Raw genomic sequence first — 25,993 nt, 5'->3', positions numbered from 1 at the left:
TTAGTGTGATCAAATCATGACAACAGTATAAACCAAAGAACAATAAAGCAAAAATATTTAATTTGTTCTTAAATCAAACACTAAAAGCTTGTTACAAATCCAGGTTTTGTCTTTAATTTATTTGTTTTAAGGCAGAGTTTAATAAATTTATGCGCACAATAGAGTCAATGGTTAAGAATTTGACATTATTGCGAATGTTAAAGTCCCTTTTTGATTTTTAATAAAGCGGTGTAATTAAAATATTCTAAGTGTGGATATGGAAGATGTGGATAAAACAATATTCATAAAAAACTTTGCCATAAATGTTTATCATGTAGATTCACATATATTTATTCGAAATAGTTAATATGTGATAAACCTAAGATTTCATATGTCCAGAGAAATAAGAATACACAATTTACGAAATCTAAATCCATATAGAAAAAGTTATTGCATATTTTATTTTGATTTCATCATATATGAAGATCCAAATTTTTGTATGAACCATTCCTATATTTAGTGGAACTACATCTTCCTATATTATATGACCACGTAGGTAGCGTAAAGGTACGTTATGTCCACCATGCACAAGGAATCTGCTAGCTACTGTTTGTAATCTGACAATCTGGATTGAGATTATCAGATGAAGTTCAGACGAACTGAGTTTGCGTCTTAAGAGAGGACTTCACTTTTTGACCTTTTCGGGTCTTTTTTCTGCAACCAGAACCTGTTTTTATCCATGTGTTATCTGAATGCATGTTATTTCCATTTCGAAAAGGAAAATCAAAGAAGTTAAAGTCCATTTTGCTAAAAACAAAAAACAAAACAACATGTTGCTCTGTCGTCATTAATAATCTAAGAAATAATCGGTCCTTTGGTTAGCATGTTGTGATTCTGGGACTCAGAAGTTGTCAGCAGGTTGACCGACATGGACCTGGAGCTTCTACCACCGCCGTGTCAAAGGCTTAACCCCACAACAAGGCTTTAATTAGATTATTCAAGGCAATGGAAGAGGATCTAATGACTATTTTCTTTGATACAGTAGACAACACAAAGGTGAAGAAGCAAATGTTCTGCTTCTTCGTCCTCGTATTCCTCTCTTCTTCTGTCCCAGAAAACCTCCGGTCCTTCACGAAACTCAGCGGATGTTGCACAAAGAGTCGAGACTTTCAAAACGAAGAAATAAACCGGCCAAAACCATTTCTATCAACAATGAAAATTAAGCTAAATTAAATTAGAAAATCAAATCTCAGATGAAGGGGTGCTGAAGCAAACAGCTAAACTTTTTAGAAATCCAAACTGCTGACAAAAATTAAAAAATAAAAACAAACAAACAAGAAAACGGGAAACATATCCAGCAACAAAACACAGTGGCAAGGAGTTTTAACAAGCTACTTCTTGTTGCCAAGTGCTCTTAAATCTATGAAAGGATAAATGAGCTCATTTCATTGCCAATTCACTCTTGGCCTTCTTGGTCTTGGTCTTCCTTGAATGTGAACCTCCATCCTAGATTCAAGACCTCGGCAACCCTGCAACAGGTTTTCTTCCAGGATTTAACTCCATTCAACGAGTTTGAACTCGTACCAATCTAGAGAGGGTGCCCTCGCTTTTTCCAGCTCTGCTGCAGCTGTCCTCCTTGCTTTCGTGGTCACCCATAAGCCTATTTGCATCCCAAATGAGATAGCGATGGGTTTACATGTCAGTGGCAATGGCGCGGACTGTTCCCTCTGCTAGAGCATTAGTGGGGCTAAAAGCAGTAATGCCATCAGGGCCAGCTCAGTTCAGACACGTCGCTCTGCAGAGGACGGCGAGCAAAGTGGATCGGTTAGCTCCACGGGCCTCAGCAAAGGGGAGCGCAGTCCAACAGATGCGCCGGTATCCGCGTCTTCAAAAATATGTTTGCCAAGTTTAAGGGCCTCTTCTCAGGCCCGCATGTTCCACCTGATTCTGGGACCACTAAAGCATCACCAGCACCAGCTCCTGCTCCAGCTCCTGCACCAGCCAAGGTAAGACACCTTGTAAACATGCCTTTAAAGTCTCTGCTTTATAAGATGCAAGAAATGTTTTTATACTCGGATTAGCTTCCATTGCCTCTAAGCAGCATGAAATATTAGAAGTGCCATCCAAGCATTTTAAAAGAAATGCGTGTCCCGTCCTGCATGTCATGCAGATCCGTTTAATGTTTTCCCAAACTTGCAACTTTGACTTTCTATCCGCTCTTCCACTGATGGGCTCAAATATTTCTGATTATTCTAAATTGGATCTTTAATGAAGTCAAAGCCAACAAGTTCAACCTGAAGACATGTTCTTTTTTTTTTTTTATTGACTTCCAGCCAATAGAATAATTTGCTAATGTGGTACTTTGAGGGGTTTTTTTTCCCCCCTTTCTTTTAAATAATAATACCAAATGTTTATCTGATGCCATCTGGTTTGACTAGTAAAACCAAGCATCTGAATCTGTGGAAAATGATGATTTGTCATGTAGGAGGAGAAGCCGAATGAGAAAGAAAATGAAGCCAAGAAAGAGGACCAACCGCAGGGTAAGCTTGTGACTCTACTGTGTCCTGAAACTAGGGGTGTAACTTTACACGTCTCTCTTTTCTGCTTTGAGTTTGTGGGAATTCTGACTCGTCCGTTCAAGTGGCAACACAGAATTATAGGGATGTATATTGTCATCAACTATATTGTAGAAGATATTGTCGTACATTGCACTCTAAAAGATCAGTGTTGTACATATAAATGTCGAGAGAGAAAAAAAAGGCACGAGAATGGAGCCTTGAGGTGCCCCACGTGACTTTTTTTTTTTTTTTTCCTCGCTCTGATTTATAATCACCTAATGACTCAAAGTCAAATAAGGTTAGGCTGACGCAATACTGCCATACAAAACCTTCACCGGTGCCGTCTCAGAAGAATCTGACTGAAACGCATGAAAGATAGAATTGTTCTCATAAAAAAAAATACTTTCTGATAAACAGATTTTTCAATTATGTTAACCAGAAATCCAGATATTAGCCTGTATCGCTGTCTGCAGTACTCCAGGTGCAACCTACAGCTTGACAAATAAAACCATTGGAACCAATTCAAGATGGCGAGCTGTGGATTTCGTGTCAATTCTTACTTCCTCCTGATGTCAAAGGAACATTGAAAAATTCTCCTTCAGGAGACAATTTTTTTTAAATTGTTATTTAAAAAAAAAAACAAAAGCACAAATAACTGAAATGCAAAAGACTTATTGATAGTAGATGTTACCGCCAAGAGTGACACAAGGGTTGCTTAGAATTTGGAGCCATTTGCTGCTTCACACAAGGCCAGGTTAGTTCAGCCATTTTCACTCAATAAACTAAATCACTGTTTGAAAACTGTTTCTTCTACCTACATTTCCACAGTGTGGGACATTTTTTCTTCTTCTTTTTTTCCTCCTTCTCCTTTGTTTACTTCTCTTTTGTCCTCTTTTCAAATGATTATTTTCTGCATTTTTCGTTGCGACCACAAAGCAATAACAGAAGACTTCTTTAAAGGGGAAACTTTTCTTCTTCTTTTTTTTTTGGCACTGTAGACAGCCGGATGATACATGTTTAGAAATAATTGATCTGTGTAATATCGATGACAGCGAGATGAAAGGAATTAGAAAAGTCGCATGTGTTTTCCACAAGTGCATTTTATTTAGAGGAATGCTATATTTTTGCATGTTGCATCTCCAGCACCTGCACCGGCCCCAGAACCGACTGCTGCATCGGCTCCAGCACCGGCCCCAGAACCCACTGCTGCACCGGCTTCGGCCCCAGCACCTGCCTCAGCTCCTGCTCCAGCAGCCACACCTGCAAACCCTGAGCAGCCGGAACCTGAAGGGTGAGTCCCGCACCTGGCAACTAAACTAACACCGCCTGCACTCAAATGATTCATTTCAGGGGAGACTCATTCAATCTAAGGCGATTTAGTACGTCGAAGCACATTTTACGTAGGCAGACACGGCAACCCAGTATCTAATTAATCACGACTTAATCAGGTAGCCCGATAAGTTGCGGGGAGAGAGGCGGAGAAAGCTGGGAGAGGTAAACAGAGTATCTGAGATCTTTATCCCTTGGTTTCAACGTGTATATTATCAGAGCAATGACCCGAGAGTGGATTATGGGCTTTTCAGCTCTTTAGGCATAAGAAGCTCATCAGAGCTGCGTGTGGCTCAGCCATGAAAGACATGTGGCTAACGGGAAGCAGCAGCAGCTAATCTTCTCAGCTGTAGAGACAAGGCTTGCAATCAAAACACGATGAATGGAAGAGGTAGAAGAGAGAGAATGAGACCTGGGTGATGGAGGTGTGGACTGAGCGACACAGGTTTCATGGGCGACATGAGGACACGCCCCCTGCAGGTGACCTGGGCTGCACCCGGGTCACCTGGGTTACAAGCTGGTAATTGTTCCGACCGAAATATTTCAAGATCTATCAACCGCGATGCGAGTCTGACTTTATTTTTGGGTCACACACTGCATTTGTCTTCATCCCAGTGCTGAACACTACGGTGAAAAAGTACTTGCTTCCCCTATAGATTTATTTTTTGTTTTAGACCTTCTAAAAGCAAAAAGAAAAGAAGAAATCAAATAAATAATTTCAGTAAATATAAAATTCAGTTTTTATGTAATGATTTGATTTATGAGGACAGGGGGAAAATATCTAAACCGACCTGGACCTGTGTGAAAATATAATTGGCTCCCTTGATAAATTATGAAGTTTGATGCAAAAAAAAAAAAAAAACTCAAGGTGTTTTTCAAATACCTTACACTAAGGAGTGCAAACAGTTACTTCTCAGTATCATCATGCTACTCTGTGATAAAGAAAAGGTTTTATCTTAAAATGATTTTCCTTAAAAAGTAAAAAAAAAAAAAAACTTGCACACACGAGTGAAGTCCTCAGTCTGGTGTATTACTGATTCTGTCCACAAGAGGGCATGATTTGAACACCCATTTTCTGATTCCATTGGGAAAAGTTACATCGATAGTATCTTCATTCATAATATTATTTTATATAAAAATATTAAAACTATATAATATTGTGTTATGCTTTTCATTGTATGATGCGTTGTTTTTATTGTTAATCTTCATAATTAATTTGCTTATTTGTGTGTATTTGCAAATTAATACACATAAATTATTATTTCACTGTTATTTTACTGCTGTACTCCTGTAGTGCACTTTGTAAAAGGGGGCAGTTGTCAGATTTAAATTCAATTCAATTCAATTAAGTAGCTTCACTTTCAAAAGTGGAGGTTCACTGACCACAACAAGATCATAGTAATGGGTTTGGGCTGAGATTTGACCACAACAGCGGGTCAAAGAGACAAATGTCTAAGATTAAAGATTAAATGTCTAAGATTAAAGCTGCCATAGAGTTCATAAATAAGAATAACATATGAACTGGAGAACTAAACAAGTAACATTTGTCTTTGGCTTACGTCCAGTGGACAGCATGGTATTTCCTGGATATGTTGGGAGTTCATCACATTGAAGGTACAAATAAACATTTAAGCTCTCACACTAACCTGAGGGCAACTTAAGAGTGTTCAGTTGACTCAACATGCATGTTTTTAGGGTAAGGAAGCCATTAGATCCAGAAAGAAGCGATTCATACTCAAGGAGGTCCAGTAAACTGCTTCAAGGACCTTCTGGCTGTGAGGCAACAAAGCCGACAGCTGCTCCACCATGAGCTACACAATGATTTTTATTTTTATTTCTTATCTAATCCAACAAACTCGGTCACAATTTTTCGCCAGAAAAGCTCGATTGAGACTTCTCAACTTCCATACACTTCCAGTTTTGTTATCAGGTGACTTTTTTTTGTTTTTATTCTTGTTTTCTCTAGACAAAACGAGGCCCCTCCTCCTCCTCCACCGCCGATTGTCATCAACAAATATTCAGATGAGCAGCTCAGAAAGGTAGCCCATCGGATGAAACAGAGGCTGAATTTATACAAGGAGAAAGTGATCGATCAGTACGCTTCGTCCCCCGAGATAACCCCTCCTGTCAGTGAGTACGACTGCATTCACCGTCTTTGTGCTCAGCTGTGACACATTCGTATCGATGACGCTGAGCTGCGACTGCTAAGTCAGGACGAAAATAGAAAAATTAGGTCGTCTCACTTGACCTGTTGTCATTTTAGCTCCACTGCTACTTAAAGACGAATACGCCAGAGTGATGGAGGAAAGGGCGAGGCAAGCGGAGGAGGACAGAATAAAGAAGGAGGAGGCGGATAAGAAGAAGAAAGAAGAACAGGAGAAGAAAAAGAAGGAGGCTGAGCAGAGGAAGAAAGAGGAGGAGGAGAAAAGGAAAGAAGAGGAGAAGAAGGTGAAGGTGCCCCTAAAGACGAGGTTGATTGCAGCTTACTGGGCGTCAGTGGACTTCGTGATGAACCCGCTGGCGAACTGGATGGATTCCGTCCTGGGTCCCACCATCGACCCCTTCACGGATCGTCGCTACATCGCGTGGCTCAGCCTGGTTACTGTGGCCATCAACTACAACACTTGGTTCATCACCGCCAGGATGTGTTTCCCGTACCACAACGAGATCGTCAACCCTATCTGGTTCACCATGGACATCCTGGCGGACGTCATTTACCTGCTGGATGCCATCTTGTTTCAGCCTCGCAAACAGTTTGTCAAAGGAGGAGACATTATAGTGAGTGTGGAGCCAAGAGACTGTCTCAGAAAGTGGCTAAGAGTATAACGGGTCAAATTATTTTTTGTCTCTCTTTTAGAAAGACCGTGTCTCGACAACCAAGCACTACAGGGAATCTGAGAGATTACTGGTACTTCGGCTCAGATTCATGCATGTTTAAACTCATAGGAGATCTTAGAAGCATACACACCCCTGAAATCATTTAAAACTTTTTCCATATTTAATGAGACATATTGTACATTTCAACTGAAACCTCAGAGTACCTCCAAACACTCTAAGGGGGACTTTCCTGATTGAGCGGTTGCGTGTCCAAATATTTCTCATTAGCATCCCCAGAAAGACAGAATTGTGGAAAGCTTTTTAGAGCCTCTATAAATTTCTTTAAAGTTGTTTCGACCGCAAATGTCGTTTGTTTCCCGCCAACAGGCAGACGTGGTTTCTCTTCTGCCACTCGACTTGTTGTACCTACAGTTCGGATTCAGATCTGGTTTCAGAGTCAACCGCTTAGTAAAGGTAAATTTAGTAATGTGCTGACAGTGAATTGCACTTCCTCCTAACTGACATCCTCCTGTTCTTATTCTCAAGATAGATACATTTTTTGAGTTCAGTGACCGTCTGGAGAGCATCTTGGCTAAGGCGTACATCTGGAGGTGAGTTCCATTCATTTAATTTTGGGGGAGGAGGGACATACGAGTTCTTGTTGCTGATAACGTTCATCTTTTAAGTGAGTCCAACAATGAATTGAGGATCCACTCAGAAAGCTTTGCCTCCGATCACGGTTATTTCCCGATATAGCTCATTTTTAAAGAAACCTGTCAAGATGTGCAACAAAAGTCCCATGAATTTCAAGCTACCAACCTGTAACGTTTAACTGTTGCTATTATTCCTTTTAAGAGTGATTCGCACCATTGGGTATCTCCTCTTTATGCTCCACCTGAACGCTTGCTTCTACTATGTGGCCTCGGAGTACCAGGGCATCGGTGGAACAAAATGGGTCTACTCCGGTCTGGGCAGCGCGTGAGTACACTACCATTTATATTACTGAATGCGCAAAAATTCTAATAAACTATAAGCTTCCCATTTGGTAAAGTGTAGTAAAATTGTCATGGTGTGAGAATGTCACTGAAGATATACGGTTTGAGAAGGGAAAAGAAGCACATCATTGGTAAGCCTTTGCTGAATATTAAATACGAATATATCAAAGTCAAACTCTACAATTGAATCCTCTAATTTCCTTTTCCAATTTATCACCCCAACATTTAAGTAAAAACCTTTTTAAACATACTTGCTTTTAACTGCAGGTCATTGCATCAAGTTATTTACATATTTATGTGTTCGTCTGGACTCAGAAGGCCAAATAAATTTTTTAATTATTTCTGATAAAAATTGAACTGCTGACAGATTTGTTACCGTTTCACCGGCTATGATGAGACTCCAGAAATATAAAAATGTTTTGTCGCCATCATGTTTAGCTGCTATGTGACAAAGTTTGTCCCAAAGAAATGGACAGAAACCCCAAACCTGAAAGTTTTGTTGTTCGTTTGTGCTGCTGATGGAGTTACCTCAGCTGCTTCTTCTATGCGGAGAAGTCCCTTCTGATGATTGCTGAGTTGCCATTTCCAGACACCATGTTTGGACAGACCTTTCAGATGGTGAACTACCTTTTCGGGGCATTCTTTATGTCCGTCATTCTTGGCCAGGTAGCTTCTTTCTTGTGGCGTGCTTTGTGTTATATTTTTGCTTTGTTTTGTGTCTATGTTGGATTGTAAAAGAAAATGCACCAAAAGAAACTGCAGCAAGACCTCATGGGAATCATAAGGGGAAAAGAATTTAATGTTTTCCAAAAGAAGAATACATCTTTATCCCTGACATTCTTTCATGATATCCAGTCGAGTCAGGCACAGCTGCCTCTCGGGAAACTCTCAGCGCCGTTTGTGAACGTCCCTCTAACACCCCCTCACCTCCTCCACAGGTACCTTCGCTGCTACTACTTTGCCGTCCGCAGTCTGATCAACATCGGGGGTCTTAACGAGCCTCACACGGTCTTTGAGATTACCTTTCAAATGACTAACTTTTTCGTAGGCGTCTTTGTGTTCTCCAGTTTGATTGGACAGGTAACGCAGAGACCAAATTGTCCGTAGCGTAGGTCGTAGACCAAGCACCTCTCGTCAGTATGCGTCCTGAAATTAGCACCTCCTAACTTAAGAGACTGACACCTCTTTCAACATGTTTTATTAGCGTGATAGCTGAATGGACTGTATCCCGGTAGGAGTTATAGGCACCCAACATCCCTATAATCCTTCACACTTTTGGATTTTTTTTTTTCTGATTCCCTTTGGAGTCTTGACTGTGGGTACAGCGTCTAGCAAAAGTATGTATCTCTTGAACTCTTTTCCACGTTACAGGTACAAGCTTTGACGACGTTTACTGGTATTTTATGTGGTGCACCAACACAAACCAGTGGATGATTGTAAAGTGGTAGATACCTTATACAAATTTCTATAGGAGAAAATTTGAGGCACCTGGTGGCCCGCTTTGTAGAGCACCATGTGCCGAGGCTACAGTCCTCCACTCAGTTGACCTGGGTTTGATTCCCAGTCTCAGACTATTTGCTGAATGTCTTCCCCCCCCCAAATTTCCTATCAATTTACTAGTCAAAGCCAATAGGGGGAAGAAAATTTGAAAAGCATCTTGCGCATTTGTATGCAGCTACCAATCACGATGGATCGGGGGTTTTTTTTGGCAGTCTCTTTCATTCTTCTCTCCAGAATGTCTCAAACTGAGTCGGACTGGATGGAGAACATCCGTGAGCAAGAATTTCAAGCCTTGCCACAGATGGAGTTAGCTCTGTTGACTGGATCGCTCTTTATAGCCAACAGGTGGAGTGTAGTCACTGATTTGGGGACTTCTGAAGGTGATTGGCTGGAATACATTTATTTTGTGGTACCAGAGTAAAGGGGGCGAATACAAATGCCCAAACACATATTAAAAGGTTTTCCTTTGGTATTCTTTATCTTCCTCTTAAAATTTGACACTGCTTTGTGTTGTTCAGTCTTGTAAAGTAAAATTAAAGTTTGTGGCTGTAACATGACGATATATGAAAAGGTTCAAAGAATACGTTTACTTCTGCCCAGCACTGTAGCTTTTCATTTACGCGCCGGTCAGTCATCCTCTGTTTATCTAACTGTTTTTATCATGTTGCTTTAGATGAGAGATGTGATTGGCGCGGCCACAGCAGGACAGACCTACTTTCGAACCTCCATGGACAACACAGTGGCTTACATGGTGACCAACAACATTCCCTCTATGGTGCAGAACAGGGTGCGCACCTGGTACACCTACACTTGGGACGCTCAGGGCATGCTGGGTCAGTGAAGACTGGCTGAATAATAATTTGGGGTTTGGGAGTTGGCCTATTTCTCCTGACCTCTCCCGCTTTATGCTGATGTGCAGATGAGTCTGAACTGCTGGATAAGATGCCTCTCGTAATGAGGACCGCCATTGCTGTGGACATCAACCTGGCGACGTTTCAGAAGATTGATCTTTTCAAGGTACGGGCATGTGAAATCATCCCACCAACGTGGTCAGAAGACTGGTGTGCTAAAAAAAAACCCGTGCCTCCACAGGGCTGCGACCAGCAGATGTTGGTGGACATGCTGCTGAGACTGAAGTCCATCATCTACCTACCGGAAGACTTTGTGGTGAAAAAAGTGAGTTTGTGTCCTTTTCCCACTGGACATCTGATGTACGATTAAATTATTTGGATAAGGCATCCGCAACATCTGTTGGCACCCTAAAAAATGATGCGGAGAATAAATAAACATATTTCATACAGTGACTAAGAGAAATTGGTATTTGTTACGAAGTAGTTTGAACAGTGAGTAGATCGCCAGTCTAATACCAGATATCTCACTTGTGAGAATCAGAGTCACTTTAACATTCGCTGATTCGACTTTATCTGAAGCTAGAGAGTATTGTATCGTCAATGTTTACAGGAAATTGTATGATTGTCAGAACAATACAAAGATTTAGGAATGCACCATGTATCAGCACCAATATTGGTATCGGACAATATTAGTCGCTTTTTAACATATCGGTTTTGGTCCAATAATTAAAATCGTGTCCATATTAATAACTGATATTTATTTCCCTCTTGTTTGTTTCTGGAGAGGAAAGGGGGCAATTGGTCATGTGGTATGTGTTTGGTCATGTGACAGTGATAGTGGTGCAGCAAAGGATTGTGGGGAGTTATAGTGGGTGAAGCCAGCTGTGTGGTAGTTCTTTTCAAGGTGTCCAAAGGAGATATATATATGTGTGTGTGTGTGTGGGTGTGGGTGTGTGTGTGTGTGCGTGGGTGTGTGTGTGTGTGTGTGTGTAAATGTTGGTAGGTATCAGTTATTATTCATAACAGCAATATTAATATCGGATTTTGATATCGGCTTAGATTTTTATATCAGTAGATACATTCTTTCAATTCTTTGTATGCTTTTATTTCTTTTGTTTTTGCTGGACACATAAAACAGGTCAGGTCTGTTTGAAAACCTCCAGGTGAAACCCAGGTAAACAGAGGTCACAGGTCACATGTTAAAAGTGACTTTTTTCCCCGCCGTTACTTTATAGAGAAGTTGATTGGCTACATGTGCCAGAAACATTTTCCCCTACAAAAAGGCACCTTGACACTCGGATCAGCTCAAAAAGAAAATAAACTATAGAATTTGTCAACTGCGTTATTTGACAGAACTGGGTTTTTGCCAATAAGTGAAGTATTGAGGTATTTTTTAACAAGGGTGCTAATACGTGTGGAGGTTGCTGTGCAGACTGTGTCGTTTGTGTCAGTAGTTTTTGTCTCTCTGCAGGGTGACATCGGGAAGGAGATGTACATCATCAAAAGTGGAGCGGTGCAGGTGGTGGGAGGACCCGACAACAGCATCGTGTTTGTAACGCTGAAGGCCGGCTGCGTGTTTGGAGAAATCAGGTGAGTTCACGCAGATAAAATGAGTTACGGGTTCCACACGCAGCTTCCATCGGAAGAAAAATGCACCACGAAAGCTCTGCATATCATGAAAAATCACCTGTTTTCTGTAGTTTGTTGCAGTCTTCTAAGGACGGAGGGAACAGGCGAACAGCCAACGTCAAAGCTTATGGCTTTGCGAACCTTTTTGTTCTAGAGAAGAAGGACCTGTTTGACATTCTCATCCACTACCCGGAGTCTCAGAAGGTGTTGGCCAGAAAAGGAAGGTGAATACAGGACCTGATTAAAAGGTTCACCTTGAATATCACATTAACGTCAGGTGTTTGAGCCGTTCGTATTCCAGCGTGAAAGGGTTTCATACTGCACAGTCTCCTACTGTGGTATTTCATTTAAATTATGGAGTCATGTACATTTATTTTTCATTTATAGTGAAATTACTCACATCAAAATTAAAATCAATCACAATTATACATACAGGAACATACAGTGCTGTGAAAAAAGTACAGATGAGAGGTAGGGTTCTTTTTTCAGTCTGAAGCTGTTACAAAGTCACAAGTGGAGAAAACACAGGAGCTTGTTTTAAGTAAATAATTCCTTCATATAGATGAAAAAATGCTAGTTCCACTGGCAAATAATTTCACTTACAGCAAGACGGTTTTACCATGTTATGAGTAAAATATTCTGCCACATGTAACTAGTAGTTTTAAGAATTATTTACTTAAAACAAGCTCCAATATCCTCCTGAAAAGTTACTTATAAATGAGATTTGTCTTATTTCAAGGGTACTAAGCCATTTGCAGTAGAAACTAGATTAAAAATACTTGGTAAAATTCTGTGTTTTTGCAGTTTTAAATAAAATTTGCGAAATCTGCACAGAAAAGAAGTCAAATATTGAGGCGCAAATTGCTAAAGGACGTTCAACCAAATGTTCTTGGGGATGTATGAGTGTCCTTGATGTTGTATGCAACAATTTACGTTTTAGGCCAATTACTAAAAGTTCAACATTAATCTGACATTTTCTCCTGTGATGGGTGGATGAAAACTTCAGAGTTACCTGTTCTTATTTTTGTGTATTTGCGTGTAGGAAACTAATGAAGGCGAAGGGCCCAGCAGTAGCAACAGCAAAGGAAGAGAAGAAGAAAGGACTGGCGCTGTTCGGCCCCAAACCGCCGACGCCCAAACTGCTGCGAGTTTTCGGAGGAAACTTTAATAAAAAGATGTTTAACCAATTAAAGGTAAGTCGACGCTACTTAAGACACATGATAGAAATCATTACAACATTTTTAAACCCTACTTTGTTTTGTTTTCCTCGACAGAACACTGAGGAAAAGTGAGAACTCAGCTAAACTTCATTTTTGTCGATTCCTCCAATTTGGGAGTAAAGGTACAGCTTTATTTCAGGTTCTTTTCCTTGTTTTATATCAAGTGTTTTATTTTAATGTGATATAAATCATGGGCTGTGCAGGCACCTGTAAGTTTGTTAATAAAATCACTGGCATCAGAACCGTTAGAAACAGCTGTGGTTCTTGATTAAATGGCACCCGATATTCTGCTGCCGCTTGCCTTTGCGTTTTCCTACCTGAATATTCAAAACTCAACACTGTTTTGAACAAGCTGTGAAACCATATCTAAACCGGGGTTTGATCCGTCTGTATATTGTGGTTATGTCATGAATCTTGAAACCTGCTGCCACCGTCTAATGGTTTTGCTGCCAGAAGGCCATTGTTTCTTACTTTGTTTTCAGTGTTGCAATGCAGGCTAATAAGAAACAGAAACGTAGCTTTTATCAATTTGTAAAGCACTCTTGCCGCCCCTAGATGAAGTGATGCCCCGGGTGGTGAGCCATACGGCCCATATCAAAAATAAAAAATAAAATAACCCGTCACTGGTTTCATGAACATGCAGGACATGCATGAACATGCAGGATGTTTATCATTTCGTTTTACACTGAATGTATTTGTCTTTTTATGGCTTTACTGTCCAGTTCTGTTGTGTTTTTTTTGTTTTTTTACACAATTATTTCATTATTATTATTTCATGTGACTGATTTAATCTTCCATATTTACCTTAATAAATGATTGACAGATGTAACGGCGGCTCTGTTTTGTTTTCTCGTGTCTGTTCATTTAGTCCCACAGCCTCCAGTTTGCGCAGCAGAAGCTCTGGTGCAGATCCGACCTAATCCTGTTAGACAGACAGACAGACACTGTAAAGGCTGATTAATTGCTTGGTCTTTTCATGAACTCTGCATCCTCCTAAGCCACTGAAACGAGTGAAATTTACCCCATACTTTCTCACCCTATATGTTTTCTTCCACGTCCTAACCCTTAAAAAGGAATTAAAAAAAATTGCTGCATAAAGTATAGTTTCATCTCCATCTCAGATTATATGTAATATGTAATAATTGCGATATACTTCAACTGTTTTAAATCAGGCTCTTCAGAGTACGGCAGGAAATACATTTATCCCGCCTGGCAGGGATTGGCGGATGCGATAGTTCATCTTGTGCTGGCCCAGACAGATAAGGGGGAGTGCCCAAAGGGAATTACTGATTCAAAGAAATTTAAAAGCCTCAGCGTGTTGTTTGGGTCCAACGCGGCAGTCCACCGGGTTCCTGTGGTTCAGACGAGCCCACGGAAAATTCCTCCAGCATGTTCAGCCGGTTGAGGAGGTTTCTGGGCGCTCCTGAGCCTCCGCCTGCCCCTGCAACCACCCCGCCAACCCCACCAGCTCCACCAGCTCCACCAGCCAAGGTAAGGCCTCGTCTGTGTTTATTTCCTTTTTCAAAATTAACTTAAGTTCTTCACTTCTCTATCTTTTAGCTGCAGCTAAGAGATAAAACCTACGGAAATGTGAACTAGATGGCACTTCACTACACCAGATGATGATCAGTGAAAGCAGCTTGGCTCTGATGTGAAGAAGAGCTCCTGTTCTAGTTTTTACTCACATTCTTGCCTGTGTAATAATAGTAATAATTATTATTATACTCGATTTCTAGCCACAGCATCGAGTTTTCTGCTTGTTGAATCAGATTTATTCATTCCGTATAACAATTTTTTTTTTCTCGCTGTGCAACTTTGAGCGATTTGGATTTTGCAGCCTCAACCTTCTTGGTTTACTTTAGTGAAAATTACTAAAATTATTTGTCTTGTCATGCTAGAATAATGAAAGAGAATCTTTTCTTTCAAATTCAAACATTTAAAAACATTTCTTTAGCATTTGGTAGAATTGCTCTAAAACATAGAGCAATGTCTTAGACGAGCATTGCTCTATGTCAGATGTTTTCGCTATCCTTCCATATTCTTCTTTTGGGCCAAATCTGCTGACAGAATTGCCATAATTTTTCCATTTAGCTCATTTTTAGCTGACACGGCATCATCGTCACCTGTTTGTGTCCAAGCTTTAATTTCCTGGCTGATGTCTTGAGATATTGCTTCAAAATCTCACAGGACGCTTTTTCCTCATGCTGCCATCAGCAAAACACTTCCACAGCACGATGCTGCTTCCCCTGTACCTGTAATTTAGTATAAATTACAATTTGATCCTAATTTAGAGAGCGGTGATTATTAAAACTTTGGATACTTCCAAAATAATCCGCAGCAAAATAATTGAAACTTAAGTAAAAGTACGAGGAGCAGGGGCGGGGGGTCTGAGTAAGTTTTATTGATCCGAGAGAAACATCTAACAGATTTCTCTCGTTTTGATGAATTGCAGGAGGAGAAGTTAACAGAAAAGAAAGATGAAAAAGTAGAGGAGCCAAAGGCGACAAGTGAAAAGCAGGAGGAGAAAAATGAAGAGAAACAAGAGGAGCAAATAAATGAGCAGAAGAAGGAAGAGCAGACAGCTGGTGAGACGTTGTTTATATTCATGTGAACCCCAGATGTAGTTGTGTTTTATTTTACTAACTTTGCACAGACAGTTTTTGATCTCACAATCTGTTCGTATTCATCGTCTTCTCACTTCAGTTGTCTCGTAGAGCCACTTGGCGAAGCATTAAAGATCACACCTAGCAAGTTGGACTGATGAATGTGTGTTCAGTTATCATTTTCTGACACCAAACAGTAATTGCTGGTTTTGCCTGAGCCTAATGTCAAAGTTTTTGCACTGACCATAAGGCAATCCATTAAAAGATGTATTTAAAGAGTGTTGAATTTATCTTTTGGGGTCTTAAAGAAATCTGGTAACGTTCTGTTTCTTTTAGCATGCTCAGTGTTATGTATATGTATCGACAGAAGTTTGAATTTGTTTTAAATTTTCCATTTCACACATGGACAAAGTCATACACACAGGCTCTGTCGTATGGATGCACCACTGATAATATTTAAAACTGAGGAGTTAAATAGGCTGTATGATCTTGACATATTTTACAAACCGGTGATATTTACGTTACATTTACCTACTCACCACCGCAGAGAACACACTTAAGTTTTCTCCGCCTCACCTTTTTAATGTCTCAAGACTTTAAAACGACCCAAAAGTTTTTCTAAACTTTTTTTTTTTCCAGGTCCTGCTCCTGTTCCTCCTTCTCCAGCTCCTATTGCTCCTGTTAACCCAGAAGGGGCTGAAGGGTAAGAATGTGGACAAAGTGATGCATGCTGGGAACCTCAATCAGTTTGAGTTAGAATCAGCGTAAGAAATAGGATATTATACATTTCAGAATCGGTAAATCTGAAGTTTTAAGGCGGTGCATGTTATTTGTTTGGATTCACGTTTGGAAGGGATCCCCCTTCATTTAGTGTTTTGATAACTGCGGTTTACATAAGCCGATGTAAAAGAGTGAAAGTTGGATGGGAAGTGTTTACATGACTACAAAGAAATGCAAAAGTAGGAAAATCTAGTTTGTAGATTCTTTTGTCCACACAAAGGACAATGTAATAATAACAGAACCTTTCTGGATATATCCATCTTCAAAACCATAAAGATCCTAGCATTCCTTTTCAGAAGCTGATCTATTCAGAAGCATTGGCACTTCTCATAAATAAATATCCGTGGGTGAAGTCTTGAGATTTCATAACTTAAGAACCAAAGTCTTGTGACCAATAACTTGCAACATTTGTCAAGCTTAAAATTTCCTCTGTGATATATGCGGGAGTTTCTTTTTGTCTTTTTTTGCTTTGTACTACATTATACTAGTTCTACAATCCTGTGTTACGGTTTATTACAGCTGATAGCGATCGGAGGTTTGTTAGAACTTTCCGAGGTGGGTCAGGGGTATAACACTGGTGGTTCAATTTCATGTTAGGACCTTTCAGTTGATCGCAAGGCATAAAGCAGATCACAGAATGAAAAGATGAACTGAAAGGGACGAGAGAAATGAGCTTGTAGCCTGGAACAGACTCTTAAGCAGACAAGCTAGCAAATAACAGTATCATGTTAAACACAATGGCATGTCATGATGAAAGGGCAGGTAAATGACCTAAATGCCTGCATATGGAACAAAAAGAGAAAGCTCTTTATAGCAGCTTAGTCAAAATGGCACATTACTAAAGCTTAGAAATGCAATGAAAACATCTGTTCACAGTACTAGTCTAAGAAAAACTTGTATTGACAAGAAGAATTTCCTTTGACCTAAAGTCTAAAGCGCTGGAAAGTAAAGGTTGTGGACAAGTCAAAGACAAAGTCCCTGAAAATAGACATCTAAGAATGACCCAAAGGCAGAAAGAAGCCTAGGCAAAAATAGACAAAGTAAATCCTGTACTGCTTAAGACCAACGCTTCCAGATCGTCCTGCAGGTACAGTGATCAGCCAGTGTATAAAAAGGCTTGGCCAAGGTTAAATCCCTCCACATGAGTTCACTAAATTAGCTCCAGTTCCTCTCCACCTATTTTTATCTCTACTCTATTGTTGCAAATAAGCAGTGCATTCTACACACAATGGTTGCAGCATTATCTGGGCCTTTGTGTGTATTATGGCTAAAAAGCTTGAGAAGATTCAGCGATTCCAGTCTTTTAAGTGCTGCAGAATCACTTTCACCTGAGTTTAGAACAAGGTGATTGATATCTGCTGCCAAATTGAGTCTCTAGAAAGGGAATGATTGTGCATATTGATCAGTGTGGACAGGCTAGTGTGAAATTAAAGGAACAATCCCAAGCTTTCAAAGATGGCATGATGTAAGGGGTAAGTTGGGTGAGTCAGGTTAGAGCGAGTGAGATATTTCTGAGTCTGCCCTCAAGTGGTGACAAAATGCCATGACATGTGCAAGGGTTGCTTCAAAAGTGTAACGTGAGTAGCTAAAACTATCAAGAAGGCCTCATTGTAATGGAATAAAATGGATGTATTTCAATTCAGTCTATACACAATTTCATATTATGATTGGATATGAATTTAATGTGTTTGTCTTTTAAAATGTCTTAACGTGACATTTGTTGTAAGTTGTTGTACAGTTGCATTCAGTCGTCTATAACTAAACGTGAAAAGCCCCAAACAGTTTCTGTGGGTGCATGTAGCAGAATCGCAAACCCTGATCCACCTGTGACCTGCAGCGTGACTCCTAAAGCAGGAAAAGGAGATTACCAGCTCAGTGCAGCGTTTGGGACTAAGGATGATCTCAGGCTGCATTCTTGTTTTCTTTTTCAAAAATTTTTTTTTTTTCCCCAGACTTCATTCACATGTAAGCTACCACTGATTTGAAACAGTCAGCTTTTTTTTTTTTTTTTGCTATCAATGTACTCAGCAATATAAATACGACATTCATATAAAAGTAAAAAAAAACTGTGCCTTTTTTAAAGTAGCCTTACCTCTTGAACTTTTTTTTTACATTCTGACACATTCAATATAGAACATTCTGGCCTCCTTGCATATGGGAAAATTAACAAAGTCTTGGAGTTTGTGTTTTACAATGTGAGTCCAAGTGCTAGGAATATTAATGCACTACGTCAAACCCTCACCGTAGAATGTTATTTAACATATCTTAACCAGCAGCTTTCAACTGATTTTCTTTTTTTTTTTTGCTTCCTGTTTTCAGAGGCGAACCCCCGGTGGTCTACTCCAGATATGCAGATGACGTCCTGAGGAATGTCATAAAGAGTTTGAGAGAACGAACCGAAATCCTCAAAGAGAAGACTATAGACCCTTATGCTACATCTCCAGAAATCACTCCACCTGTTAGTAAGTGTGGGAAATAATCGGGGTCAAGTTGGTAACACGGAAACTCTGGAGAGTTGGGGTTTTTTTCCCCACCGTGACCCCTTTGCCTTTTCAGCACCCATTTTGAGGAAAGAGGACTACGTCAGACAGAAGGAAGAGGAGCGCATAGCCAAAGAAGAAGAAGACAGGAAGAAGGCCGAGGAAGCAGCCAAAAAGGCAGAGGAGAAAAAGAAGAAAGACGAGGAGAAACGACTGGAGGCTGAGAAGAAAGCAGAGGAGGAGAGGCTGGCGGAGGAGGCCAGGAGGAAGGCAAAGATTCTGCCGGACATCAGCTGCTCGTGCTTTGACGTCCTCTTCCGTCCAGTCGAGGAGAAGATGGACACCGTGTTGGGGAGCACCATTGATCCTTTCACGGGTACACGGTGCCAGCAACGCAACACCAACGATCGCATCTGGTCATCGTCAGCTTGAAATGCTTCACGTCTCCCTTCATTTCTCTCGCCAGATCGCCGGTATATCACCTGGTTGTCGGTCGTAGCCGTTGCGTACAACTACAACGTCTGGTTCTGCCCCACCCGGCTGGCCTTCCCTTACCACAACGACACTGCCAACCCATTCTGGATTTTGCTCGACGTCCTCTCTGACATCGTCAACGTCATTGACATCGTGGTTTGGCAGCCTCGACTACAGTTTGTCAAAGCCGGAGACATTATTGTAAGTCCCAAAGCATCTCTGTCCGGGAGGTTGACCCGACCCAGGGGTCAGTCAGTGACACCAAGTCAGTTTTCGCCAGAGGAAAGTTTTTTTCCCCACCGTTTTCTGTGACTGCATGCAAAAATAAAACACCGGTGCTAATTCAAACACCTTTTCAACTTTAGTTACGTAATCGACTGATTGGAACAAGATCTGACTGAAATTTAGTTTTCGTTGTTTACAATCATATTTTTGTTTATTTTGCTTTAAATCCTTAAATTAGATCATTACAAGATGAATCAAAGAAGTATCTCACAAACAGCAAAATGTGACCAAACAGACTAAATGTGACAATTTTTTTGTTGTTGTTTTGTTTTTGGAAAATTAAGAAAAGCTCCAAAACCCTTCCAAACCCAAGTTGTTGTTTTTTTTTTAAACAAATCCTGGGTGGATTCCCATTTTCAAAAGTTCAGATACATTTTAACCATGCGTCATTCACATCAACCCTTTGTGCTTTCAGAAAGACAGAGCTCTGACCAAAGTGCATTATCGGAAATCTTATCGATTTCAGGTAAGAACGTATCTGCATGTTGCATTGAATTGCAACAATACGCGCATGCATATGTTGTTGTTAAATATTCAAACCTAACACAGTGAAAAAAGTGATTGTCTTTCCTGAGCTATGCAGCAAATGTTCAATGGAAAAACCGCCATCTATCTGGCTCAGATCACGTTCCTTAACTTCGTAGGATGCTAATGAATAATATTTTAGTTCACTTCGACCAGCAGGTTTTCCCTACATGTCTTACAATGTTTCTTCTATGATTTAGTAATTGTTTCATTTAGACACGGGAACTTCAAAAGATTCAAACGTTTCTTTTTTGTTGTTGTTGTTGCAGACAGACATGTTCAGCATCATCCCCTTTGACCTTCTCTCTCTACACTTCGGCTTCTCCTCCATTTACAGATTCAACCGCTTCATCAGGGTAGGCGGCCGTCGCGTCATCTCGATTGAAATGCTGGAATTTTTGTTGCTCCACTTGACTTTACACGAGTCCCTCGGTCTGTCCGTTTCAGATAGAGTCTTTCTTTGAGTTCAGTGACCGACTTGAGAGTATCATGGCCAAAGCTTACATCTGGAGGTAAATGCTCGCCGCTAAACATCGCAATTACATTTTACACTTTTGCGAGATACAGGATTAGATGGAAACCCACATCTGGTGCTATTAAAAAGGTTATTTGGACGGCCTTTTATGCATTTGTCTTGTAAATATACGACAGTTTCCTGTCTGATGAAGGGGAAAGAGGTGGCGTGAGCGGACTATGGAAAGCCATGTCACCACCAGAACAAAGGTGGAAGGAGATAACCTTTTACAACGTTCATATTGGTTAAAAACATTCACATATTGACGTCTAATCTCAGTTCCATCTCCAGAAAACAAAATCACTTGATTACAGGCGATAATAAGACAAAACATATCAATATAACTTTGAAGACATGCAATATGCTGAGGAAATGAATTAAATCTGATATGTAATCCCAGTTAACTGTGTCTGTCTCTGTCTCATCATCCCTGTGTGTGTGATGCAGGGTGGCCCGTACCACAGGTTACCTTCTCTACATGCTCCATCTCAACGCCTGCGCTTACTACGTAGCCTCAGTGTACCAGGGTCTGGCTTCGACTACATGGGTGTATGATGGAAAAGGCACAGCGTATGTACTTTTTATCTTTGACTCCTTTAGGAAGTGTTTTGGGGTTTGTTTTTTTTTCTTGCCCAAAGATCCATTTAAGGCTGTAATCCAAAGTGCCAACCCTTCTGGAAGCCTCCGTACGTGGTGCTGATGGCTTGAAGCAGAACGTAAAATCTCATTGAAATAAAATCGATGAGAAGTGTACTAACTGTGCAAGTTAATGTTGCTGCAGCTGCTATAGCTGAGTGATAAATGTGACAAAAACCAGAAGGTTCTGTCACATTTACGTTTTGAATCATCAAACAAATGTTAATATCACAGAGTGATAACTTGAGTAAATACAGAAAAAGAGCAATTTTCAAATGAGGATTTAATATGGGCCCAAACGAACTCGATTCTATGTGAAAAAGTAACATTGTGCCAACCTGGATGAGAACGTCTGTCACCAAACGTTGGTGCTAACTGGTAGTGGGTTTTTGATACGGCTGTGGAGGAACGCTGACCAACTCAATGTTATAATTTAGCTATAGTGGATGGTTTTATGCACAAATTGCCCTAACCGTCACCTTAAAAGTACCAACGAAAAAACAAAGCCTATCCAAATTCAATCACTTGTTGTTTTTGAACCTTTTGGAGTATGTGCAATAGCTTGTAAAGGTCACAATTTGTTGTATTATAGACCAGTTTTTATTTATTGAAGTTGCAGCACAAATTAAACTTCTTTTTTTGTCATTCCCATTTTTAAATTTCCTTTCTTTGCCATACAACTGCAGACTCAGTCCATGTGGTACTGACTGAAAAAAGAAAGGTGACTATGAAAAGTTCAAATTTGAAATCACAAGCATAAAAACGGGACTATTCTGGACCTGTTCTTTGGTGGCCAAGCCTCGGCATCGTCCATGAGTCATCCCTCCTCCGCGCCTGCTCACTCGGCTTCCCCACCAGACTAGTGGCAGCGGTCTGGCCGCACCAGACTGAGCGTCTACTGAGCTTATCAAAGGAACTACAACGCCCCTAAGAACGGCTGTAAACAGCAAAATGGGGGAGCATTGTTTGTGATGATGTTCTGAAGGGGGAGTGACGGAAATAGTAAGAGCTTCTTAAAGAGACAGAGGCGTATTTCAAGGCGTCCGATACTGCTATGATGCAATTTCCGATTTCTTTTAAGTTATTTTTTATACATGCAGCTTTTTTCATAACAATAAGGTGACACAATTACTTGATTATGCAATAAAATGCCTGAAAAATATGTAATGACTCCTTCCCTTAAAGTTTGGAATGGGTTAATTATCTTAATCATTGGTCTTTGGATCATTTTCATACTGCAGAACTGAGTTGCACTTGAGCTTTAGGTCATGACCTCTCTACCCGATATGCAGATTTCATAGTTCTGAGTCATCATAAAAGTCCCAAAGAAGCTGTAAACTAATCTAAACTATCCTTTTAAAAAAAACCTTTGTGATTTATTCAGACGATTCTTAGAAACGGAAAGTGATTTTATGCAACACGTCTTAGAATGAACTCCATGTCTGCTAACCCTTCACTTTGAATATTCCTTTCCTATAAATAGTTCAACTAGCAATAGCAGCATCAATAATTCAGCTTGAGTACAAGATGAATTTTAAGGGTTTGTTACCTTAAATCAACTGAGCTGCTGCATAAATACCAGTAAGTCTACAACAGACCAGATGAATGTTATTTCTCTGCCGTTTCCTGTCAGGTACCTGCGCTGTTATTACTTTGCGGTACGAAGCCTCATCAACATCGGGGGCCTCCCGGAGCCGGTGACTCTGTTCGAGATCACCTTTCAGATGACCAACTTTTTCGTCGGCGTCTTTGTGTTCTCCAGCCTGATTGGACAGGTGGAATACTTTTTATTCATTGAAAAATTACTTCGCCCCTGACAAAAGGAATAATCAACACTTTTAAAATATCTGAAAGTGTGATAATCAAGGCTGGATGACCATATATTGTTAGAGGTGCAATAGATATTGACATCGTGGCATCCCTAAGCCTCCGTGATCCACATTTATTTCTAAGCTTGTGTCCACGTCCGTAACCCAGTGATTAAGGAGAGTTTCTGTCTCTTCCCTCCAGATGAGAGACGTCATAGGAGCGGCCACGGCAGCTCAGGCGTACTTCCGCGCGTCGATGGACGGCTGCGTCGAGTACATGAACACGTACACCATCCCAAAGCTGGTCCAGAACAGAGTTCGCACCTGGTACAACTACACCTGGGATTCTCAGGGAATGCTAGGTGTGAACTAATATACTTCTACAATCAGTGAAAGACCGAAAATAAATGCTAAGCCATTGCGCACCTGTAAGAATCAGAAGGCTGTCTCGACCTCTCCAGATGAGGCGGAGCTCCTGGACAAGATGCCTCTGGTGATGCGAATCGCCATCGCTGTGGATATAAACCTGGCCACCTTCCAAAAGATCCAGCTTTTTCAGGTGATTCAGACTGAAAAATAAAGAATATGCCGTTTTAAATTGAATGTTAGAATGACCTGTTAGCAGAAAAGGATCAAAATCTTAGCCAACCGAACTAATGTCGCTTTAATGAACTTAACTGGGGTCTGTTACAGGGCTGCGACCAGCAGATGTTGGTGGACATGTTGCTGAGGCTGAAGTCCATCATCTACCTGCCGGGAGACTTTGTCGTGAGGAAGGTGAGAGCGAGTCGTGCTACTATGAGGTTAAGACCGAGCCGCAAGCTGACGTCCTGGCTTCCCCCTCTGCAGGGTGACATCGGGAAGGAGATGTACATCATCAAAAGCGGAGCGGTGCAGGTGGTGGGAGGACCCGACAACAGCATCGTATTTGTGACGCTGAAGGCCGGCTGCGTGTTCGGGGAAATCAGGTCTGGGAGGACTCGGCCGACACAGAACCAAATCTGAACCGGCACGTTGGCAGGCTGTGAAAATAACACTGCAAAAAACACAAAATCCTACCAAGTCATTTCGGTTTAGTTTCTCGTGAAAATGTCTGTGAAATATTCCACGTGAAGTAAAATAAAACTAACTTAGTAGTAACTTTTCAGCAAGAAATAGGAGCTTAAGTCAGTAACTCCTTAATATTGACTAATTACTACCAGCTTCACTGGCAGATTATTTCACTTCTAACAAGACATTTTCCCATGTTAGAAGTGAAATAATCTGCCAATGGAACTAGTACTTTTTCATTCATATTAAGAAAGTATTTACTTAAAACAAGCTCTTACGTTTTGCTGAAAAGTTACTTGTTAGTCAGTTTTGTCTTATTTCAAGTTTGTTAAGATATTGTCACTAGAAACTAGACCAAAATTACTTGGTAAGATTTTGTGTTTTTGCAGTGAACACAGCAAACTTCAGTGAAGTTTAAAAAAAAAAAAAAAGATTATTTGGTGCACAAATTTGAAATTGTGATTTTTCTTTAATCCAGGATCAAAATCATTCATACTAGTTCAAATATACACATTCCAGTTTGTGGCTTTGAGGATCGATTTCCTGTTGGAACATCCAACTGTGTGCAAATTCAATTATCTAGCTCCTGATTTCAGGTTCAGTTGCAGAATTTCAGAGATAGTCCTCTGTTTTCATTATTTCACACATTTTGTGCAATGCAGAAAAGTCCCACAGCATGGTCTGCCACCACCATGCTTGCCAACTTGTTTTTAAATCTGAAAACCTCATGTTGATTCGAAGCATACGTCTTCGCCGGATTGTTCGATCTCTGTCCTTCTCAACCACAGCAGGAGCAGCTATGAGTACAGGATTTATTTCTTTTTAGGTATAATGCTGCACCGCTGGAACAGTTCTATTAATATTTCAGTTCCATGCGTACCCTTTCCCAGTTTTTTTTTATCCAGTAAGACTTTAATGGTGTGCGTTTGCCTGTAGCTTGCTGCAATCTGCCAAAGACGGAGGGAACAGGCGGACAGCCAACGTGAGAGCGTACGGCTTTGCGAACCTGTTCGTTCTGGAAAAGAAGGACCTGTTCGACATCCTCGTCCACTACCCCGAGTCCCAGAAGGTTTTGGCCAAGAAGGGCAGGTGAGCGAGCCGCTTTCCGGGGAAGCAGTCCTGTTCTGCAGACATTTATATAACCAACAATCCACTGAGTGTCGCTCGTGTGTGCTCTAAAGGCAACTGGTTAAAGCCAAAGCTGCAGCAGGGGCTCCGACCAAGGACGAAAAGCCGAAAGGTCTGACTCTGTTAGGACCGAAACCCCCAACGCCAAAGCTCCTCAAAGCATTTGCCAACTTGCGCAAAGCAGGGCTGCTGGACAAGCTCAAGGTGAGATCTTCATGACACGCAAACCGATGGACAATCACTCATGGTCCTCTGTTCGGTCAGGAGGTTACGTCCAGCCACCACTGGCATGGGTGTCTTTGTAGTGCTTTTGTTTTGCAGGGTGAAATTGTTACAAAACAAATAACTTTAAAAAACAAGAATAATAGTGTGCCTCTGACTTAGATGAAATGAACTAGTTTCCTTTGTGGATACGACAAAATCCTTAATTTCAAACTTGTTTTTTGACGGTTTGCTGCATGATCATTCCCCTCTGGGAAGAATTAATTCATAAGCGTCGTTAAAAGCTCTTAAGATGATGTTAATGCCAGTGATTAGTTCAATGTAAATGTTCTGATCAGAATTGCACATGAACGCTCATGTCTGGTTGTCTTCTGTTTACAGAAAGCTGCAGAAGAGGAACAATAAGAGGCAGAAGTTTGCTTAAAGTTAAGTGTCGCCATGCACAGTGTTGTAAATTTGAACTTTGATTATTGAAACTCAAATGAGGACGCGGAAAACTTGTGAAAACTCTAAGATTTCTGATTATTTACATTTGCAATTTAGGATACAAAAAAAGTTTTAAAAAATTAACAAAAATCCAAGTAGAACTGAAATTAAAATTCACATCTAT

At 40.6% G+C, this 25,993-nt stretch overlaps 2 protein-coding genes across 2 annotated transcripts; both read left to right on the top strand.

Moving 5' to 3' along the window:
* The first annotated feature begins 1,670 nt into the window (after positions 1–1,670).
* cngb3.2 (cyclic nucleotide gated channel subunit beta 3, tandem duplicate 2) lies at positions 1,671–13,460 on the top strand. Its single transcript, XM_032552137.1, has 17 exons — positions 1,671–1,985; positions 2,465–2,519; positions 3,681–3,828; positions 5,833–5,996; positions 6,130–6,644; positions 6,724–6,774; positions 7,071–7,157; positions 7,230–7,294; positions 7,539–7,661; positions 8,617–8,758; positions 9,852–10,011; positions 10,098–10,195; positions 10,271–10,354; positions 11,501–11,619; positions 11,730–11,882; positions 12,701–12,851; positions 12,933–13,460. The coding sequence occupies exons 1-17, from the start codon at positions 1,875–1,877 to the stop codon at positions 12,948–12,950; spliced, it is 2,244 nt and encodes a 747-aa protein (XP_032408028.1). The 5' UTR covers positions 1,671–1,874; the 3' UTR covers positions 12,951–13,460.
* A 473-nt stretch (positions 13,461–13,933) lies between these two features.
* On the top strand, positions 13,934–25,938 carry cngb3.1 (cyclic nucleotide gated channel subunit beta 3, tandem duplicate 1). Its single transcript, XM_032551526.1, has 18 exons — positions 13,934–14,369; positions 15,331–15,463; positions 16,121–16,184; positions 18,581–18,723; positions 18,818–19,117; positions 19,208–19,416; positions 19,916–19,966; positions 20,295–20,381; positions 20,473–20,537; positions 20,987–21,109; positions 22,809–22,950; positions 23,186–23,345; positions 23,445–23,542; positions 23,677–23,760; positions 23,833–23,951; positions 24,970–25,122; positions 25,215–25,365; positions 25,765–25,938. The coding sequence occupies exons 1-18, from the start codon at positions 14,268–14,270 to the stop codon at positions 25,786–25,788; spliced, it is 2,208 nt and encodes a 735-aa protein (XP_032407417.1). The 5' UTR covers positions 13,934–14,267; the 3' UTR covers positions 25,789–25,938.
* Positions 25,939–25,993: the final 55 nt, after the last annotated feature.

This window comes from Xiphophorus hellerii, chromosome 21, assembly GCF_003331165.1.
Source record: "Xiphophorus hellerii strain 12219 chromosome 21, Xiphophorus_hellerii-4.1, whole genome shotgun sequence".
Classification (NCBI taxonomy): Eukaryota; Metazoa; Chordata; class Actinopteri; order Cyprinodontiformes; family Poeciliidae; genus Xiphophorus; species Xiphophorus hellerii.
This window is presented reverse-complemented; position numbering and strand designations above follow the sequence as displayed.

Bases quoted from the DNA above. Each gene is read 5' to 3' on its own strand.
- cngb3.2 (XM_032552137.1), top strand. From the start codon at position 1,875: ATGTTTGCCAAGTTTAAGGGCCTCTTCTCAGGCCCGCATGTTCCACCT. The intron at 3,829-5,832 runs GTGAGTCCCGCA...TGTTTTCTCTAG, and splicing joins GAGCAGCCGGAACCTGAAGG to ACAAAACGAGGCCCCTCCTC. The intron at 6,645-6,723 runs GTGAGTGTGGAG...TCTCTCTTTTAG, and splicing joins TCAAAGGAGGAGACATTATA to AAAGACCGTGTCTCGACAAC.
- cngb3.1 (XM_032551526.1), top strand. From the start codon at position 14,268: ATGTTCAGCCGGTTGAGGAGGTTTCTGGGCGCTCCTGAGCCTCCGCCT. The intron at 19,417-19,915 runs GTAAGTCCCAAA...TTGTGCTTTCAG, and splicing joins TCAAAGCCGGAGACATTATT to AAAGACAGAGCTCTGACCAA. The intron at 21,110-22,808 runs GTATGTACTTTT...GTTTCCTGTCAG, and splicing joins TATGATGGAAAAGGCACAGC to GTACCTGCGCTGTTATTACT.